Here is a 20892-nt window from a genome sequence, read left to right as displayed (position 1 = left end):
GAAAGTATAGATTTGAAATCTTCTTTTATTAAAGTCCACAACGCGTTTCGACAGAGACTTCTGTCTTCCTCAGGTGGCAATACCACCACCACCAATTGCCACCTGAGGAAGACAGAAGTCTCTGTCGAAACGCGTTGTGGACTTTAATAAAAGAAGATTTCAAATCTATACTTCCCCTCTCTGCGCTCCTTCTGCCCGGGCTCTGCCAGGACTGTAACTTTTTCATGTGATGGCAGGCTCTGCATTTCATTTTTGGTAATACATTTCATGTTTTGAGGTATGGATACTTTTTGTTGTATTTTAATTGTTGCAGCTGCACAGGCTGGTCAAATGTCTGGCGAAGGAAAGGCTGGCCCACCTGGTATCAATGCCCGATTACCTTTTCCACCTGGTGGCAGAGGCAGGGGTCGCTTCCCAACTTCAGGTCCTGGCGACAGATTTCCTGGACCTACTGGACCCGGAGGGCCTCCTCCACCTTTTGCAGGTAAGCAAATTAGACTCGAGAGTAGATTTCCTGAAACTAGGAAAACATAGTTGTGATAGAAGAATATTATTCCAAAATCATTGTTTGAAGGTGTTTTTACAACTATTTCTGAATTTTACTGTAAGTAGAAACCGTAGCATCTAAATTGTTTTATAGTTTTCTTCCTTTCTTATAGTGTACCTTTTGAAAGCACCTTTGAGTATAAATTTGCTGTTGATTTTATTAGTCAAATATTATTAATGTTCTGCTTTCTTATAAATTTTGAGATGGATTTCCACTTGTGGAGTAGAGGTCCAGATTATTGGCACTCTTGATTTGTTAAAAAAATATATATTTTAATGGCCTGTCCAAGTACTGTACATTCATTAAAAAAGTTGACATTTCAACATAAATGCAGACATTTAAAAATAGTCTGACATAGACAGGATTAATGGTTCTCCTGCTTAACACTTGGTTGGACAGCGTTTGGCACTGATAGCCTCCATACATTTTTTTGTTTCCATCTTGCGCCTCTCTGGCTAGTGTCCTCTAGAGATGAGCGAATATGATCATGTTCCCTCTTATTTGGCAAGCTATAGCGCTTGCTAAATAAGCTGCAGAGGGAACCGGGCTTCCTGGATCGCACCAGCTGATCGGTGCCGCAGTTGCATGTGTCGCGGCTGTGTTAGGCTATGTGCCCACGTTAGCGTTTTAAAACTGACAAAAAACCGAACCTCCTTCCCAGAAAACGCGCAGAAAAAAACGTGCGTTTTTGCCCCAATTTTTGCGCAAAAAACGCGCGTTTTTTATGCGTTTTTCCCGCGCGTCTTCTGGACTATAGGAAATGGTTAAAAACGTGGACTTACCGTATTTTTTGGACTATAAGACGCACCCTAAATTTTCAGAAGAAAAATAGGGAAAAAAATTAATGCGTCAAATGAGGGTCCGTCTTAGTCTGAATTATTCAGCTTACCTGGGGGGTATGGTGTGATATAGAACTCTGGTGGAGTGGGGTCACAGGAGGTGGTTTGGCTCATCCCTGGCTAGTGCAGCAGGTTCGGTGCTGTGGGGGCTCTGCCATTTTGTGAAAGCCCCCACGCATCCATCCTAGGCTGATGGGCGGCGATTTGGCAGATGATCGGTGGTGCGGGGGCTCCGCTGGCATTGGTGGAAATCCCGGAGCCCCAGCACATCCATCCCGGGCTGGTGCGGCACTTTTGCAGGTAATCGGCGGTGCAGGGGCTCCGCCGGAATTTTGTGAAAGGAGCCCCCGCACTTCCATTGTTGTAATGCTGATTTGAAAATGGCCGCGCATAGTGAGATCTCGGGAGACAAGATGTCGTCCCGGGAGATGAGATCTCGTCTCCAGATATGTCACTCTGCACATGCGCCGCCTCCGGCGGCCATTTTCCTGAAGCTCAATTCAGTATTACATTGCGGCCATTTTCCTGAAGCTCAATTCAGCATTACATTGTTGTAATGCTGAATTGAGCTTCAGGAAAATGGCCGCCGAAGGCGCAAGCGCAGAGTGAGATCTCAGGAGACGAGATGTTGTCTCCCAGGACGACATCTCGTCTCCCAAGATCTCATTATGCGCGGCCATTTTCAATTCGGCATTACAACAATGGAAGTGCGGGGGCTCGTTTCACAAAATGCCGGCGGAGCCCCTACACCGCCGATCACCTGCAAAAGTGCCACACCAGCCCGGGATGGATGTGTGGGGGCTCCGGGATTTCCACCAATGCCAGCGAAGCCCCTGCACCACCGATCATCTGCCAAATCGCCGCCCATCAGCCTCGGATGGTGTGTGATGGTCCGAAAAATACGGTAAGCGGAAATTAATGAACATGCTGCATTTTTAACCGCTAAGCGTTTCCTTAGCGGTAAAAAACGCATCCATTGGAACAAAGGCCAAAATGCATTAAAATGAATGGTATGTTTATTTTAAGCGTTTTTGATGCGGTTTGACCCCGAAAAACGCATCAAAAACGCTTAAAAAAAAAAAACACAACGTGGGCACAGCCTACAGCACCTGCATGGACTGCCCAACACACAGGTTCTCCATGCATGTGCTGTGACTGACACAGCTGCGATGCCGATCACTTGATCAGGCAGCGCGATCCAGGAAGCCCGGTTCCCTCTGGAGCTTATTCGGCAAGCGCTATAGCTTGCCAAATAAGAGGGAACCCGGATATATTCTCTCATCTCTAGTGTCCTCCACTACAATTCTGTCCATCTGAATATTTGCAGGGTTCTCTTTCCCAGTAGCAGTATTAGGTTGAGATCAGAACCTTTGCCGGTCAATTTTAAAACTTTATCATTTTATTCCTTCTTATCCATTCTTGTACACTATCAGATGCGTGCTTTGGGGCATTATGCTGCTGCAGGACTCATTTTCGTTCAACTCATTTTTTTTAAACTTGGGAGTACGTTTTTCTCTAAAAAGTTCTGATAAACCTCTGATTTTCATTGTTCCTGTTTCACTTTCACATTCAGGACCTTCAGTGATAAAGGCAGCAAAGTAGCCCTAAACCATTATGGATCCTCCACCATTTTTTTTTTTTTTTTCAATATATAACTGTTCACACACACATTACACACATTGCCAAAAAGCTCTAGTTTGGTGTCATCCATCGTTAGAACTTTTTCCCAGGATTGTGATTTGTCTATGTAAATTTGCACAGATTCCTGTCTTTCTTTAAGCTGTGGGGTCCTCCTCAACCTTTGGCAATACAGGCCTTCTAAAAAAAAAAAACCGCCTGGAAATATTTTCCTGTTCATTTCTACTTGGAAATCCATTCTGCTATTGATCTAAAAAGTTGTTTTATTAACCCCTTTATCCCCCTATCCTGTTAGTACCTTCATCACTAGGCAAAATTTTCCAATTCTGACCAGTGTCACTTTCAAGTAATTACTCTAGAATGCTTCAACGGATTCCACTGATTCTGAGATTCTGTCTAAACAGTGGAAACCCCCCCCCCCCCCAAGTGCCCCATTTTAGAAACTAGACACCCCCTAAAGAATTTACTTAAGTCTGTTGAGGTAACCATGGGTGCATGCTGCTGTCGCTAGGAGGCTGACACTATGCAAATAAAGTAAAACTGGCTCCTCCTCCGTAGCATACACCCACTGACAGGCAGGAAGAACCTCAGTTTAAGCTTAGTGTCTGTAGGAGGCGGACCTGGATCTAACCCCAGATCCGCAGTGTTTTTTCTTTCACAGGTTTATTAATCTTTTTCCCTTTGTTTTTCAGATACAGCTCGTCAGGTAACAAGGTGCAGATTTCTCACCCTGTTTTCCCACATTTAAGCGACCGAGAGAGCAGTGTGGAATCACCCACATCGCCCACTCTCAGACCCGCTGGCTGGACTTTGTCCGTTGTCCCCCTTTGGGGTGTTTCAGGGTGACTCTCGGTGGTCAGTCCTTGATTTATCCACTCCTTACCCCTCTCCTCGGAGAGGGCTGAGAGGAAGACGGTGGTCACCGGTGGTTGCCTTCCCCCTACTGGTAAGGGGTTGACGCCGTCTTCTGCACCGTCCGGAGACGGCGCGGGAAGGAGGATCTTCATTCCCAGGCCCCTCTCACTTCCGAGGGCTCCTGATGCGATCCTCATCTATCAAGAGGAGCCGGATTCAAGCAGGTGGTAAGCCAGTGGGCCCCTTCTTCCCCCCTGCAGCAGCTTCCCCCCGTGCAGCAGTTCCCCCGTTTACCGGTGTATAGGTCCCTGCTGTAGATAGGCTACTTTTCTCCCGGTTCCACCTCAGTTCAATTTTCGCGCCTTTTTTCTTATTGCGCGCGGCCCCGGCATTTTGCAGGCTTTCTTCTTCCCTTCGGCCATTTTATGTCAGGAACACGCCCCCCCGGCATATCTCCTATCAGCCGCCCTCATCGTCCAGACACGCCCCCCGCTTGGCGTGTTTAGTTTGCCCTAGCCATCTTCTATACCGGACACGCCCGCTCCGGCATGCCATATTATCTCGCCTTTTCCATGCCGGGCATGCCCCCCTATCTGCGCGTCACCCCCGGAGATTGGGCCATTTGCAGGTCGCACACGCTTCCTCTGCTTGTCAGCCTATCAGACCGCAACTTTCATCCTTCGCGCTCTTTCCTGCCCGATGGAAGGCGGCGCCGAGTCAGATAATCCTGGCTAGGTCCAGGACACGCCTCCCAGCTCAGCAACGACCGGATCACGCCCACAGCTCGGCAGCGGGACGCTGTACCTGACTCTCCCTGGCGCCCCCCATAGGAGGGGCGCTTTTCCTCGTTTTTTCGCCGGCCGGCCCATTAGCCTGAGACGGCGTGGCTTATCTGTTTTTTTTCTGCTAATTGAGCCCCCGGCTTTGGCCTTCTCACCCGGTCTCCACGTAGCCACTCAGGCCAGTCAGTGACCCTCGGCCAATCAGTGCGCACCCTGCGCATTACCAGCCCAATCGGCGTGCGCCTTGGGCTTAGCCACGCCCCCTCCCGATGGCTGCGTTTGTTTGACTAATCAGTGAGTGTGCCTCTCTAGCCCTCTCTCCCTGTCACCCGAGACACGACCCCAGTATAGCGTCTCAATGCCTGCAAGTTTGTGATCATGCACTATCTGTAGATTTGTGCACTGTCTGTCACCATCTGCCTCAGGACCCAGAGGGCACAGCAGACCGTGTGTCTCTGTCTGTAACTGCGGACGAAGATTCGTGCATCCCAGCGGGCTCAGCAGGCACCCATCTCTATCCGGCACCGGATCTGGGAGACACTGCAGCCCTCTGAGCAGCAACAGCGCCATCTCTATTTTCAGGTAGGACCAGCCCAGGCTGGTTGTTTTTTCTACCTCATAGGGGCTTATCTATCCCCGGCAATAGTCTTCGTCTCTCCCTTTGGCCACCATCTGTATAAAAGGAGTGGCCCTCTGACCAGTCTGCATTATTTATGCTTGTACTGCAGCTCTTCCACTGGGTCTGCCCTACAACAGTCCCCTAATGCCCGGGACGAGAGCACTCCCCTCCCTGCAGAGTGGGCTGCTGCCATGTCTCAGTCGATATCCGACCTGACAGAAGTATCATAGTCCACCACCCAGTTCCTGGAACGTCTGTTGCATCGGTCTATTGCCACCAGTGCTCCGAACACCCACCTGTCCCCGATGGTCACAGGTCCCTCAGCATCTGCCCGGGAGGATGGCACTCCCCTCCCTCCGGAGTGGTTTGTTGCCATGTCTCAATTGGTCTCAGACCTGACTAGAAAATTCACAGTCCCTGGTACAGGTCCTGGAATGTATGCTGCATCTGTCTGCCGCCACCAGTGCTCCGAACACCTCCCATGGTGATTCGCATGCACCTGACCACGACCTCCACAGGGATAGATCAGGAGACAGATCTAGGAAGCGGACTCTTTCTAGCTCCTCATCCAGTTCACCGGACCCCTCTGTGGCATACTAAAGGCCCCTCTCTACCTGATCCCCCTCCTCGGAGGCGGACGTCGGGTCGGATGTAGCTTCTCAGTCACAGTCGGACTCGGATGCGGATCAGACTTCTGGGACCCTGGACATGGTAGATGCCTTATTTCGGCTATTGTTCAAACGCTCGATATAAAAGAGGAGAATGCGGCTGCTCAGGATGTCTCCGTTTCATTCAGACGGGTGAAACATCCCTCCAGCATTTTTCTCCTAGTTTGAGACTACCACCTCTAGACACTGGGAACATCCCGGCAAGCGCTTCACGGGAAGAAAACGTGGGACACTCTATACCCTTTTAGTTCAGACCTTGTCAGCATATGGTCAAATTCCCCTAAGGTGGACCCGCCTTTTTTCACGCTTGGCCTCTCAAACAGTTCTATCCAGTCCTTATGCGGCGTCTCTCAAGGACGCTACGAACAGACAGATTGTGGCTTTAACTGTATCGGCCTTAGAGGCGTCATGCACTTCTCCCTGACCTAATTTAGCCTCCACTTGCGTGCTGAAAGCCATATCGGCCTGGGCCAACATACGTCGCCAGGGCATTATGGCGGCGGCTCCTACAGTGGAGCTAGCAGATCTAGCACTGGCCTGCCATTCCAGGAATCCAGGCTCTTTGGGACCAAACTGGTCCAGGTCACTTCCGACGCCACCAGAGGTAAGAGCACCTTCTCTGCCTTTCCTCTGGCGGTTCCTTCCAGCAGGACCGTTCTTCTGCACAAGGGGAAAGAAGGAAACCTTTCTTCAAGCTATTCCTCACTGGAGGCCTAGGACCCGTCTCTCTAAGTCCTCCGGATCCCCCTATTACAGATTCTCCTCTAATGACAAGTCACCCCTACCTGGGAACCTTTCCAGGGTGGAAAAAGGTTTCTTTTTTTTCACGGAGACTTGGTTGTCGGCGGTCGACGACGCCTGGGTCAGGGAGATCGTTACACCCAGCTACAAAATGGAATTTTCTTCGCCCCCAGGAAGACTTTTCTCCTTCCCGCTAAATCAACCCACACATGGGTTCTCCAAGCCGTCTCTTCCCTGCCTAAGCTCAGGTGTCATTGTGCCCGTTCCTTGGCATGAACGTTTTTCCCGGATGGGCCTCTTCTCTATCTCAATCGGTGGCAGATCTCACCAGGGTCTCTCAGTCCCTCGTGGCCGTGCTTGATAGGTTGCCCCTGGACACTTCTGCAGGGTCCAGCAGGGCTCAAGAGCCTCTCTCTGAACCAGCTTGCATGAGCCGCAAAAGGCCCAGGCAGGATCTCTGGCTGGATTCCTCCCCTCGCCCCATCTCTCCGCATAGTCCCCCCCAGCAGTCTCCTACCCGTCCTTCCTCACCCGAGTCAGGCGAAGCGTTCTCGGATGCGCCATCCGAAGAGGTCTTAGAGCTGGATTTGGACCATGCCGCGGACATGAAGGTTACGGTACAGAACCTCATTGCAGCGATTAACCACACTTTTGAGATCACAGACTCTCATGCGAAACCCTCGGATCAGGAGGTTTCGTTCAGACGGGCAGAAGCACCTTCCAGAGTCTTCGCTCCTCACTCTGAGTTTGATGAGCTCCTTACCAGGGAAAGAGAAAATCCGACCAGACGCTTTCAAAGAGGGAAGCGTCTTGGCGTGCTGTATCCATTTTCTCAAGAGCTCACCGACAACTGGTCGGCTTCTCCCTCTGTAGACGCTCCTGTGTCCAGACTATCTAACAACACAGTCCTTCCGATTTCAGGTGTGGCATCTCTAAAAGATTCTAACGACAGGATCATAGAATCCTTAGCAAAGTCAGCATTCGAAGCGGCGGCGACGGTGCTAAGCCCAACCTTTGCTTCCACTTGGGTAGCCAAGGCCATTGCTACTTGGGCGGAGGATCTACGCCAGGGCATTCTTGATGGAGCCCAGCCAGAGCGACTGGCCGAGCTGGCCAACCAGATCTCCCATGCAGGGGAATATTTGGTCTCTGCCTCCTTAGATGCCGCGTCCTGCGCAGCTTAAGTGTCCAGCAACGTAGTTGCAATCCGGCGTACAATTTGGCTCAAGGCTTAGCAGGCGGATTTTTTAAATCAAAAAAGTCCCTTACCAATCTGCCTTTTCAGGGAGCGCGTCTTTTCGGATCCCAGCTGGACCAGATTATTAAAGACGCCACTGGAGGCACAAGCTCTCTTCTCCCTCAGTCCAAGCCACGTAGACCCCCTCCAAGGTGTCAGTTTCGGCCCTTCCGCCGCTCCGGCAGAACCCTTTGCCAACCAACTAAGGCCGCAGGCACGCCAGGAAAGGAAGAAGGTCTCCTTTAGGCCTACTCCCTCCTGGCGATCTTACTCCTCCCAGGGCAGATCCTCCAGGTCCAGAACCGGACGGTCCACATCGGCATGACTATCAACAAGGTTCCGAGGCGTAGCCCCAACCGGGCGGGCGACTTCTTTTTTTCAGAGACGTCTGGCTTGCCTTGGTGGAAGATGCCTGGGTCAGGGAAGTTGTATCCTCAGGATACAAGATAGAGTTCGTCTCTCGGCCATGAGATCGCTTCTTCGAGTCTCGACCTCCAAAAGACCCCGCCTTAGTTCTGGGCTTCTTTGTATCCATCGCCTCTCTTCTCAGTTGCGGGGTGATTGTGCCCGTTCCCGAAACAGAACGATTCACAGGGTTTTACTCAAACCTGTTTGTAGTGCCGAAAAAAGGTGGCGCGGTTCGGCCCATTCTGGACCTCAAACTGCTGAGCAAGAGAGTCCGCCTGCGACATTTCAGGATGGAGTCCCTTCGTTCTGTGATCGCTTCCATGGAGGTGCAGGAATTCATGTGCTCAATAGACATTCAAGACGCCTATCTGCATGTCCCCATCTTTCACGGACATCAGAAATTCCTGCGTTTCGCGATTCATCAGGACCACTACCAGTTTGTCGCCCTGCCGATCGGTCTCGCCACCGCGCCCAGAGTGTTTACAAAGATCATGGCGGCGTTGAGGGCCCTGTTGAGGATCAGGGGTCTCGTACTCTTCCCATACCTCGACGACATTCTAATCAAAGTGCCGTCTTATCACCAGACTCTCCAAAGCCTTACCGTCGTTCTCGACACCCTATCCAGTTTCGGGTGGTTCGTAAACAAAAGGAAGTCCTGCCTCGTTCCGACTCAACGTCTTGTGTTTCTAGGCTTATTGTTCGACACTCTTCGATCGAGGGTCTTTCTCCCATAAGAGAAGTTGATTTCCCTGCGGCGAGATGTACGATCGCTGCAGAGACCAAAGCTTCCATCTTTCCGGTCAGCCATGAAGGTCTTGGGAAAGATGGTGGCGACGACCAAAGCAATTCCCTTTGCTCAATTCCACATGAGACCGCTTCAACACGCCATCCTGTCTCGGTGGAACAGGTCCGTTCTCTCCCTGGATCGTCCAATTCGCCTCTCGTCCCGGGTCAAACAGTCCCTCAATTGGTGGCTGACGTCACCTCTCATCTCCCTCGGCTGGTTATTCCTTCCGATTCACTGGCAGATTATGACAACGGACGCCAGCCTTCTCGGCTGGGGAGCTGTTTCGAAACCAGACGGTTCAGGGTCGGTGGTCGACTCAAGAGACAACTTTGCCGATCAACGTCCTCGAGATACGGGCGATTTATTTGTCTCTCATTCACTGGAAAAGGCTTCTCAGGGGTCTGCCGGTCCGGATTTAGACAGACAATGCCACAGCGGTGGCATATGTCAACCACCAAGGGGGGACTCTGAGATCCTCAGCTCTAGCGGAAGTGTCCAAGATTCTCCAATGGGCTGAGGTATCGGTCCCAGCAATATCCGCAGTGCACATTCCCGGCGTGGACAACTGGGCCGCCGATTTTCTCAGCCGCGAGGGTCTCTCGGCAGGAGAGTGGTCCTTACATCCGGACGTCTTTCATCAGCTTTGCCGTCGTGGGGGGACTCCGGACGTGGATCTGCTGGCGTCTCGCCTGAACAGGAAGGTTCCTCAGTTCGTATCCAGGGCCCGAGATCCTCTCTCAGTGGGCGCCAATGCTCTGACCATTCCCTGGTCTCAGTTCTAGCTTCCCTATCTGTTCCCTCCCCTGCCTCTTCTTCCCAAGCTGTTGAAGAAAGTCAAGGCGGAAGGGGTACCAGTCATCCTCATCGTTCCGGATTGGCTCAGAAGGGCTTGGTTCGCGGACATCGTCAACCTCCCGGACGCCCCCTGGAAGCTTCCAGACAGAGCAGATCTGCTGTCTCAAGGCCCAATCTGCCACCCCAATTCTCGGCCGCTCAGTTTAACGGCGTGGCTGTTGAAACCGCGGTTCTGAAACAGTCAGGTTTTTCGGATCGGGTTATTCTCACCATGATCCGGGCTAGAAAGCCATCGTCTTCCAGAATTTATTATCGTACGTGGAAGGCATATTTCACTTGGTGCGAGGCCAGTGACGTTCCGCCCATGTCCTTTTCTCTCCCCTCTATCCTGGCGTTCCTCCAGGCAGGCCTAGATGCAGGTCTTTCCCTCAGCTCTTTGAAGGGTCAAGTCTCGGCGCTTTCCATTCTTTTTCAGAAGACATTGGCTTCCCGTCCGCAGGTCAAGACCTTTCTTCAGAGAGTGGCTCATGCGGGACCTCCGTACCGCGCTCCCGTGGACCCATGGGATCTCAATCTGGTCCTGGAGGCTCTTTAACGGTCACCCTTTGAACCGCTCAGGGAGGTCTCCCTATCTTTTCTCTCCTGGAAAGTAGCCTTTCTGGTGGCCATCACCTCCATCCGGCGCGTGTCGGAATTGGCGGCCCTGTCTTGTCGCCCCCCCCTTTCCTTAGTGCTTCACCAAGATAAGGTGGTCCTGCGGCCCCCGCCTTCCTTTCTTCCTAAGGTGGTGTCCACCTAAATGAGGACATTGTTCTTCCATCCTTTTATCCGGGTCCAATCCACCCTTTGGAGCACTCCTTGAACAAGCTGGACCTGGTCAGGGCGATGAAGGTTTATCTGGCTAGGACGTCTCCCTTGCGGAAGGCATACTCTCTTTTCATCATTCCAGATGGTGTGCGGAAAGGTCAGCCGGCCTATAAAGGCTACCATTGCTAGCTGGATCAGATCGGCCATTTTGGAAGCCTACCGGGTCAAGCATCGAGTGCCCCCTCCTGGAATTAGAGCTCACTCTACCCGGTCAGTGGGTGCATCCTGAGCGGTGCGCCACAGAGCTTCCGCGCTGCAGCTCTGCAAAGCGGCAACCTGGTCTTCGATCCACACGTTTGCCAAATTTTACAAGGTCCACACCTACGCTTCGGCGGACGCCAGCCTAGGCAGAAGGATCCTGCAGGCGGCGGTGGTGAGTCCTCAGACCTAATGGAAGTTTGCTTCTCCCTCCCAGGGACTGCTTTTGCACGTCCCATGGTCTCAGTGTCCCCCAATGAAGCGATGGAGAAAACAGGATTTTTGGGTTGCTTACCGTAAAATCTGTTTCTCTAAGCCTTCATTGGGGGACACAGCACCCTCCCATGTTCTGCAACTCCTGTTCTTATGTTTGTTGATTACAGTTGAGTTGTCCTGTTTTCATTCTGTTTTGTTTCTTCTACTGCTTTCTCACTAACTGAGGAAAATAGTGCCGGTTGGTGGGGTGTATACTGCGGAGGAGGAGCTTACCTTTTTCTGTACATAGTGGCAGCAGCATACACCCCATGGTCTCGGTGTCCCCCAATGAAGGATTCGAGAAACAGATTTTACGGTAAGTTTTTTGGGCGCAGGGCTTGGAAGGGAAGAAGTGACATTTTGGAATGCAGAATTTGATGGAATGGTCTGCGGGCGTCATGTCACCTTTTGAAGAACCCCTAAAGTGCTTAAGCAGTGGAAACTCCCCACAAGTGACCCCATTTTGGAACTGATAGACTTTTTCCTAGTATGTAAATTTTATAATGTAGTGGCTTGCGTAAATAATGTAGTGTTCGTCAGGTTGGCACAAGTGAGTTGTGTAAGTCAGAAATGAATTTGTAGTCCATGGATGTGTGGTATAGTCTGATGCATTCTTTTATACACAGGCCTGATTTGTCGGGGCAGATGTCACATTGATCAGTGGTGTCCCACTTCTGTAACACACCTGGTACCTCTTTTGCAATCTTTCTTTTTTTGTGCTTTGAGGGATCTCCCCGGGAAAATGTTGGCCCGGTACGATACGAGCACCTTCAGTTCCAGGAGTTTCCGTTACGGAAGCAGGAATTTTAATGAAAAAGAGCACAGTATGATGTGGTGTTTTTCTGCATCAAATATAGGACTTGCAATTTTATAGTGCACTTACTAGGTGTATCAATAATGTTGACAATTGTCCATGACTGCTGTAAACATTTTAACCCCTTAACAACCACCAATACAGCCTTTATCGGCGGCAGTTAAGGGTACTTATGCCTCAGCACCACTTTTTAACGTTGCTGAGAAATAAGTGCATAGCGGCCCCCCCCCCCCCCACCAAGTCAAAATCTCTCTGGGGTCTTGGCTACTGGAGGTAGCAGAGACCCAGCAGAGACCCCAGAGAACATGATTCGGGTCTGTTTTTACCGACCCTGGTGTTGTGATCGCCGTTCTTCATGAAATAACGGCAACTGCAAAAAAAAGTCTGATTTCCCATTTAATTTTTCTCTCCTCTGATGTGATCGCACATCAGAGGAGAGAGAAATTGGGGCCCCTGATTCACTCCCGGTACCTCTGGGGTCCCTGCACCCCCCCACCACCACCTTGTGAAGTCTCCCTGCTGCTGGCATCTTCCAGGAAGAAAATGGCGGGCGCAATGCGCCCACCAAGATTGGCCGGCACCCAGCAACAATAGGAAATTTTTCCTACTGGTTTCATTTTGATGACTGTGATAACCCATATGGGGGTTAGGGTGGGGCTAAAGTTAGGTGGAGGGTGGGGCTAGGGTGGAGGTTTGGGGTTAGGGTTAATATAACAGTTAGGGTTGAGATTATGGTTAGGGGTGTGTTGGGGTTATGGTTGGAGTTAGAATTGGAGGGTTCCACTTTAGGTACATCAGGGGGTCTCCAAACGCGACATGGCACCACCATTGATGCCAGCCAATTTTGCGTTCAAAAAGTCAAACTCCTTTCTGATCTCTGTCATGCACCCAAACAGTGGCTTTCCCCCGCATACGGGGTATTGGCATACTCAGGAGAAATTGCATAACAAATTTTGTGGCCCATTTTCTCCTGATATCCTTGTGAAAATAAAAAAAACTTTGGTTCCAAAGTAAATTATTTTGTGAAAAAAGGAAAATGTTCATTTTTTTTTTTCCTCCACATTGCTTTAGCTCTCGTGAAGCACCTGAAGGGTTAATAAACTTCTTGAATGGTGTCACTTTTGGGGATTTTCTGTTACATTGACCCCCCTTCCCTCCCCTCAAACTCACTTCAAATGTGAGGTGGTCCCTAAAAAAATGGTTTTGTAAATTTTGTTGGAAAAATGAGAAATCGCTGGGAAACTTTTTTTTGAATCAGATCTTTTTTATTAAACATTCAGGAATCAATACAGAAAGAATATGACATCTTATATAGCTAGTAAAATTTACATTGAGAGCAGATATTATTTAAAGGGTAAAACTCTTCCTGTGTAAGAATAAATAAAAAGAAGAAATCTCAAAACACAGATATTTGCATAAAATTGAGCCTATAAACAACATGGCTCCACAAATAAACAAAAATCAAAATTATACATCAGTGCCTCATTTCAGCGGGAAAACCATCCCCGCCAGCCGCGCCACTCCGCATCATATTTCGCCGCCCCCCACGGATATCAGGTCCAATCCACCCCAGCTCCCTCCCACCGCGCCACTCAAAATCTACTTCGCCACAAAGGGCACTAGACTTTATTTTCACCCCCCAAGCATCCCCTCATCGCAAGCACAACAGCAACTGGTCCAACATCGCATCCCGTACCAGTGCGCCCGAGGGGAGACCCGCGCTGGGAAACTTTTAACCCTTATAACGTCCTACCAAAAATGTTTCCAATGTTTAACTATTTTATGTGACACCATTCTCTGATTTTAAGGGTACAAAAATGAAAAGTTTGAAAATTGCAAAATTCTGTTTTTTTTCCCCATAAATAAACGCAAGATATATCCAATAAATTTTGCCACTAACATGAAGTACAATATGTCAGGAAAAAATATCAGAATCGGTGGGATACGTTGAAGTGTTATAGAGCTTATAACCTCATAAAGTGACAGTGGTCAGAATTGTAAAAATTGGCTTGGTATCAAATTGTCACTAAGGGGTTAAAGTTTACTTGATATAAGGATATGCAACACTTAATACTGAACTCCTAAGATTTTATGTTAAATATGTTTTAATTTCAGGCATGACTCCTCCAAGGCCACCTATGTGTCCACCTGGTCCTCCAGGGCCTCCTGGTCCCCCTCCACCAGGACAACCACTTCTTCCCCCTTTGACTGGACCTCCAAATAGAGGTGAACGCCCTCCTCCCCCAGTGTTATTTCCAGGACAGCCATATGGTCAACCACCCCTAGTTCCTCTACCTCCAGGTCCACCACCCCCTGTCTATGGCCCTCCACCTGGTCCACCACCACCACCTCAACAAGGTCCACCTCCTCTTCCTGGTCCATTTCCTCCACGCCCTCCAGGTCCTCCAATGGCACTTGGACCACCCCCTCACTTACCAGGCCCACCTCCAGGTGGACCACCTCCAGCTCCACATGTAAATCCAAACTTCTTTCCACCACCGGGAAATGCTGGTATGCCTACATCAGATAATAGAGGACCACCATCATCAGACCTGTATGGTCGACCCCCTCCATATGAGAGAGTAGATTATGGGCCGCCAGGAAGGTAAGTTTATTAAATATTAAACGATCATGTTGTCATTTTTATTTTGCCTAAATTAATCATTTATTACTTTTAGGGATATGGATTCTATCAGAACTCCATTAAGTGAAGTAGAATTTGAAGAAATAATGAATCGAAACAGGGCGATTTCAAGCAGTGCGATTTCAAGAGCAGTTTCTGATGCCAGTGCTGGTATGTTAAATCATTTAAAAAAATAAAAATCCAAGCATCCTTACTATGTAACTAACTATATTGATTTAGATAGTTTTCAATCCTAAAGGCATATAAGGCAAATCAGTCATTTTCCATAATGGTCAAATTTAGAAGTTTTGTGAGAAGCGCAACCAGGTTGTGGTGATAGTGGGCTTTTTGTTTTCCACACGCCACTGTGCCATCTCTAAGTTGTTACTTTTTTACAACAGAGTATTTTTATACGTTTGTTATACTGTGTATTTCTCTGTTTTAGTCTTTTGGTGGTGTGAACACTGTCCTACAGACTTGTTCACTGTGTGCATGGCCCATGTGTGTTTATATTCAATTGTTTTCTTGTTTCTGCAAGATTAGGGAGGTCTCCACCCCTCCCTTGTGGGCCGTGCACATATAAGCCATCTTCCACAGCGTGTCCATATCAGACATTACCTTTCTGATTCCTGCTCATATACAGTTGTGGCCAAAAATATTGACACCCCTGCAATTCTGTCAGATAATACTCAGTTTCTTCCTGAAAATGATTGCAAACACAAATTCTTTGGTATTATTATCTTCATTTAATTTGTCTTAAATGAAAAAACACAAAGAATTGTCCTAAAGCCAAATTGGATATAATTCCACACCAAACATAAAAAAGAGGGTGGACAAAAGTATTGGCACTGTTCGAAAAATCATGTTATGCTTCTATAATTTGTGTAATTAACAGCACCTGTAACTTACCTGTGGATTGAGTTATTGCCAACAGGTGTTGGCAATAACTCAATCACACTTGCAGCCAGTTGACATGGATTAGAGTTGACTCAACCTCGGTCCTGTGTCCTTGCTTGACCGTGTGCATGGCATTATGAGGTCTGAAGACTACCAACAAATTTTGCAGCATAATGTAGGGCCCAGTGTGAGAAAGCTGGGTCTCCCTCAGAGGTCATGGGTCTTCCAGCAGGACAATGACCCAAAACACACTTCAAAAAGCACTAGAAAATGGTTTGAGAGAAACCACTGGAGACTTCTAAGGAGTCCAGACCTGAATCCCATAGAACACCTGTGGAGAGATCTAAAAATGGCAGTTTGGAGAAGGCACCCTTCAAATATCAGGGACCTGGAGCAGTTTGCCAAAGAAGAATGGTCTAAAATTCCAGCACATCATTGTAAGAAACTCATTGATGGTTACCGGAAGCGGTTGGTCGCAGTTATTTTGGCTAAAGGTTGTGCAACCAAGTATTAGGCTGAGGGTGCCAATACTTTTGTCTGGCCCATTTTTGGAGTTTTGTGTGAAATGATCATTGTTTTGCTTTTTGCTTCATTCTCTTTTGTGTTTTTTCATTTAAGACAAATTAAATGAAGGTAATAATACCAAAGAATTTGTGTTTGCAGTCATTTTCAGGAAGAAACTGAGTATTATCTGACAGAATTGCAGGGGTGTCAATACTTTTGGCCACAACCGTAGGTACCATGCACATGGTCAGGTCTTTAAATACATCGGTTAGGGACTGCTCTGATATGGGTATACCTTGACGTTTGGTAGAGCGGCTTAGTATACATTTTTCTCCTTCGCCTCATTGGGGGACACAGATACCTTGGGTGTATGCTTCTGCCGCTTGGAGGCTGACACTACCTGAAAAAAAGAGGTTAGCTCCTCCGCCGCCGCATACACCCTCGCCCCTATTGCGGGCGGAAATCAGTTTATTGCTTAGTGTCCATGGAGGCAGACGTCTGGTTTTTTGCTCCAGACTTTTTCCATGAAGATTAGACAGGGGCAACGGATCCTATTGAAAGGGTCCGATTTCCCCAAACCAACAACGGGCGAGCACGTGCGAGTGTCCCTCCACGTATCCTCTCCCGCGACGTGGGACATGATGCCGGACTTAGCCCTGACCACCCCTAGGTATTGAAACTATGGGCTGTACAGAGGCACAAGACTAGTCCGTGCGGCCCCCACTGCTCCACCAATGCTTAGACTGCGGTGCTGCAAGGCGGCGGACGGTCCCTCTCCTCACCCCCTGAAGGGGTTAGATAGAGCTGGGGTGCCTGCACCGTCCTATTTTTCAAGGCCCCCTTACATACCTGAGCTGGGAAGCTGAAGAGGATCGTCAGTGAGGAGAGGGCCTGGGAGGGCTCCTGCGGCAAAGATCCGGGGCTGGAGCCCTTAGCCGGTGGATGCCACTGGCCAGTCTTGGCTGAGCGTGGCTGTAGATGGAGAGCGCGGTGCGGAGCAGCCCGCGCCAGTTTTTACGGCACCATGGAAGGTCTGCGTGCCCCCCTCCCTGTCGCGGGCAGGGGATAAATTGAGGCTGCGGCTTTAGCCGGAGCTAGGCCGCGGCCGGAAGTTCCGCCTTCGGGCCGCGTCACTTCCGTCGGCCCGCCCTCCAGGCCTGGGCAGCGGTGGATAAATTTAGTCCCTGGCTTCGGAGCGCGGCTAGGCCGCAGAGCCGGAAGTACCGCCCTTGGAGCGGTTTATATGCTGGCGGCCCACCCCACAGCTGGTGGTGGGCGATTTTGGTGTGGAGGCGTCCAGGAACGTGGGGGTACAGGACTGGGGTAAGTGCTGCCCGAGAAGCCACACTACAGGGAAAATGAGGTGCTACCTCTTCTCCCCCCCAGCGGACAAATATACCATGTCCAAAAAAGCAAAGACGCACACGTTTTTTGACGCTGCATGCATCTCTTGTTGGGCTGCGTTTCCGCGGGCACAGAGCAAGCGATTATGCGAAGCCTGCGAGTCCGAACGCGCCCAGGAGCCCTCCCCTGCGATCCCGAACCCCCTGGAGTGGGCCCTGTCACAGTCCATGGCGTCGCTTTCGAGGGCAATCGAGTCCCTTCAGGCCCCAGATAGGGGCAGGGACAGTGGCTCCGCCGGCCTTAGAGGGAACCTCCACCTCACTAGAGCCTTCGGCCTGCAGGGTCCGCTCTCATTCCAGGCAGACCCGGGGGAAGAGAATCCACGCGGTGTCGCCCAGTCCATCTGGTGCTTTGGCATCCGTAAGTTCTGCTTCTCGCTCCCCGTCGCCAGTGGTTGATAGCGAGCAGACCTCAGATTTCGACTCAGACAAGCCCCTTGACCTGGATGCTCCAGGGTCACGTGAGACAGTGGACAGCCTCATAGAAGCCGTCAATCAGACCTTGGGGATTGAGGATGATCCCGCAGCGGCTACAGGGCATAAGGTGACGTTTAAGCGAGTGAAGCGGCCGCACAGAACTGTTTCCTCTCACCCTGAGTTTGAGGACATAGTGCAGCAACACAGGGAACGACCAGACAGGCGTTTCTCTGGTCAAAAGGCACTCGAAGCAAGGTATCCATTTGCCCTGGACCTCTGTAAAAAATGGACGAAATCTCAGATGGTGGATCTACTGGTGTCACGCCTAGCCACTAAAACTCTTATCCGTACCTAGTGGTTCCTCTATTAAGGATCCCACGGATCGCCTCATAGAGATCTTAGCTCGCTAGGTATATGAGGTGTCGGGATCAGCGCTCTCTCCCTCGTTCGCAGCAACTTGGGTAGCCAAGGCCATGATCTCATGGTCAGAATCATTAAACAAGGCCGCGCAGGAGCAAGCGCTACCTGCAGAGATATAGGAGATCGCGAGTCAGATCGCAATGGCCGGAGACTACGTAATCAATGCATCTTTGGATGCGGACAATTGCTCTGCACTTGCTGCCGCTAACGCAGTTTCTATCAGAAGAGCTCTATGGTTAAGGACATGGCGGGTCGATTCTACTTCCAAGAAGTCCTTGACTTCCCTGCCCTATCAGTGCGACCGTCTATTTGGGGAGAAGTTAGATCAACTTATCTCCGACTCCACAGGAGGAAAGAGCGGTTTTCTCCCTCAGCAAAAGGTCAAACCACTTTTTTGCCACCCTTTTCAGGCACGTTTTCGGGCCTTTCGCAACCCCGGGTGGACCACAGTGGCCAATTCCACCGCTTCAGGCCGCCCCAACCAGGATAGGGAGCAGCAGGTCTCATATAAAACCAAACCCATTGGGGAGAATGCGTACTCAACAGCCCAGATCGAGAGGATCCAGATCCCAAAGATCGTCAGCCAAATGACTCGAGGCGTTGACCAGACAACACCAGCAAGGTGGGCGGCCGAATACTATGGTTTCGCCACGTCTGGTTCAGTGTTGCGGACGACGCATGGGTAAAGGAGTTGGTAGCCTCGGGTTACAAAATAGTTTGTCAGAAACCCTCCAAAACGTTTTTTTTTTCTCGTCTTCCCAGGGCGGATACCCAGGCAAGAGCTCTGTTGGGAGCCATCGAATCGCTCCAGCGCAACGGGGCCTTTGTTTCCGTGCCAGAGCACAAAAGGGCTCAGGGCTTCTATTCCAACCTGTTTGCAGTTCCCAAAAAGGACGGGTCTGTCAGAACTGTTTTGGACCTCAAACTTGTGAACAAATTCATCAGGGTCAGACATTTCCGGATGGAGTCTCTCCGTTCAGTCATATCAGCCATGGAGCAGGGAGAATACTTAGCCTTGGTCGACATTCAGGACGCATATCTGCATATACCCATCTTTCCTCCTCATCAAAGGTTCCTGCGTTTCGCCATCAACGGTCGACATTTTCAGTTTGTGGCGCTACCTTTCGGGTTAGCCACGGCTCCCAGAGTGTTCATAAAGGTTATGGCAGTTGTCATGGCCATATTGCATTCTCGAGGCATAGTCGTCTTGCCTTACTTGGACGACCTATTGGTCAAGGGCCCTTCAAGACGGGCATGCGAGGGAAATGTCAACATCACACTAGATACTCTTGCCCGCTTAGGGTGGTTGGTCAATGCGAAGAAGTCATCCCTTGTGCCAGCTCAGAGGATTTCCTTCTTAGGAGTGGTCTTCGACACTCTCCGAGGGTTGGTGATTCTCCCTCAGGAAAAAACCCTAGCTCTCCGGCAGGGAGTTCGAACTCTTCGACAACCAGTCCCTCATACCATTCGTTTCGGGATGAGGATTCTAGGAAAAATGGTGGCAGCAATGGAAGCAATACCGTTCGCCCAGTTCCATTTTCACCCCCTGCAGCAGCTCTTTTCAGCCTGGGACAAGAATCCTTTCACGCTCGATCGGCGGTGCCGACTGTCCTCTCAAGTCGCTCGGATGGTGGATAACTAGTTCCTCTCTGACCCAGTGGAAATCCTTCCCCTCAGACCATTGGTTGGTGATAACAACCGACGACAGTCTCCTCGGCTCGGGAGCGTTGTTTCGCCACCACACGACCCAGGAACGGTGGTCGCCACAGGAGGGCACGCCTCCCGATCAACTTATTGGAGATACGAGCAGTTCGGCTGGCTCTGCAGCAGTTGCATCACTTCTTAGCAGGCCGCCCCGTCCGGATCCAATCAGACAACGCCACGGCGGTGGCTTACATAAATCACCAAGGGGGCACCCACAGCAGAGCAACCATGCGTGAGGTGGGGCACATTCTTCAGTGGGCCGAAGCAAACCACTCGGTGATTTTGGCAGTCCACATCCTGGGCGTGGAAAACTGGGAGGCAGACTTTCTCAGCCGGCGGGTTCTTGTGTCTGGAGAGTGGTCACTACATCCCGAGGTCTTCCAGCAGTTTTGTCAACTGTGTGGAACTCCAGATGTGGACCTGATGGCGTCCAGAGTGAACGCCAAGGTGCCCACATATGTCGCTTGGGCCAGGGACCCGCAAGCAATCGCTGTGGATGCGTTGGTTCTGCCATGGAACCAGTTCCGCCTCCCATATCTATTTCCCCCACTGCCACTACTCCCGAGAGTCATCAAAAAGATCAAGACGGAAGGGGTTCGGGCGATTCTGCTGGCCCCGTCGAGCGTGGTACACAGTTCTAATGCAGCTGCTCGTCGACGTCCCTTGGCGACTGCCAGAGCGCCCAGATCTACTTTCTCAAGGGCTGATTTGCCACCCGAACTCAGGGGTTCTATGTTTGACTGCATGGCCATTCAATCTTGGATTCTAACCCAGGCAGGGTTTAGGAGCAAGGTGGTCGCTACAATGGTTAGCGCCCGGAAGCCTGCTTCAGCACGAATTTACCACCATACCTGGAAGGTGTTCTTTGCTTGAT

At 50.3% G+C, this 20892-nt stretch overlaps 1 protein-coding gene across 4 annotated transcripts in view; it reads left to right on the top strand.

The window, feature by feature from the left end:
- CPSF6 (cleavage and polyadenylation specific factor 6) overlaps positions 1-20892 on the top strand; it is an 81978-nt gene that overhangs the window by 26206 nt on the left and 34880 nt on the right. For 2 of the 4 annotated variants that reach the window (XM_073555496.1, XM_073555497.1), the window contains exons 5-7: positions 314-484; positions 14166-14655; positions 14729-14844. In XM_073555496.1, the coding sequence (XP_073411597.1) occupies positions 314-484; positions 14166-14655; positions 14729-14844 (777 nt within the window). Of the gene's footprint in view, positions 1-310; positions 485-14165; positions 14656-14728; positions 14845-20892 lie in introns of all 4 variants that reach the window. The other 2 variants (XM_073555494.1, XM_073555495.1) reach the window with 1 other exon arrangement.

Source organism: Dendrobates tinctorius, unplaced genomic scaffold (assembly GCF_039654945.1).
Source record: "Dendrobates tinctorius isolate UK_male_01 unplaced genomic scaffold, ASM3965494v1 ptg000224l, whole genome shotgun sequence".
NCBI classification, from domain to species: domain Eukaryota; kingdom Metazoa; phylum Chordata; class Amphibia; order Anura; family Dendrobatidae; genus Dendrobates; species Dendrobates tinctorius.
The sequence above is the reverse complement of the archived record's forward strand: the minus strand, read 5'-3'. Positions and strand labels throughout refer to the sequence as shown.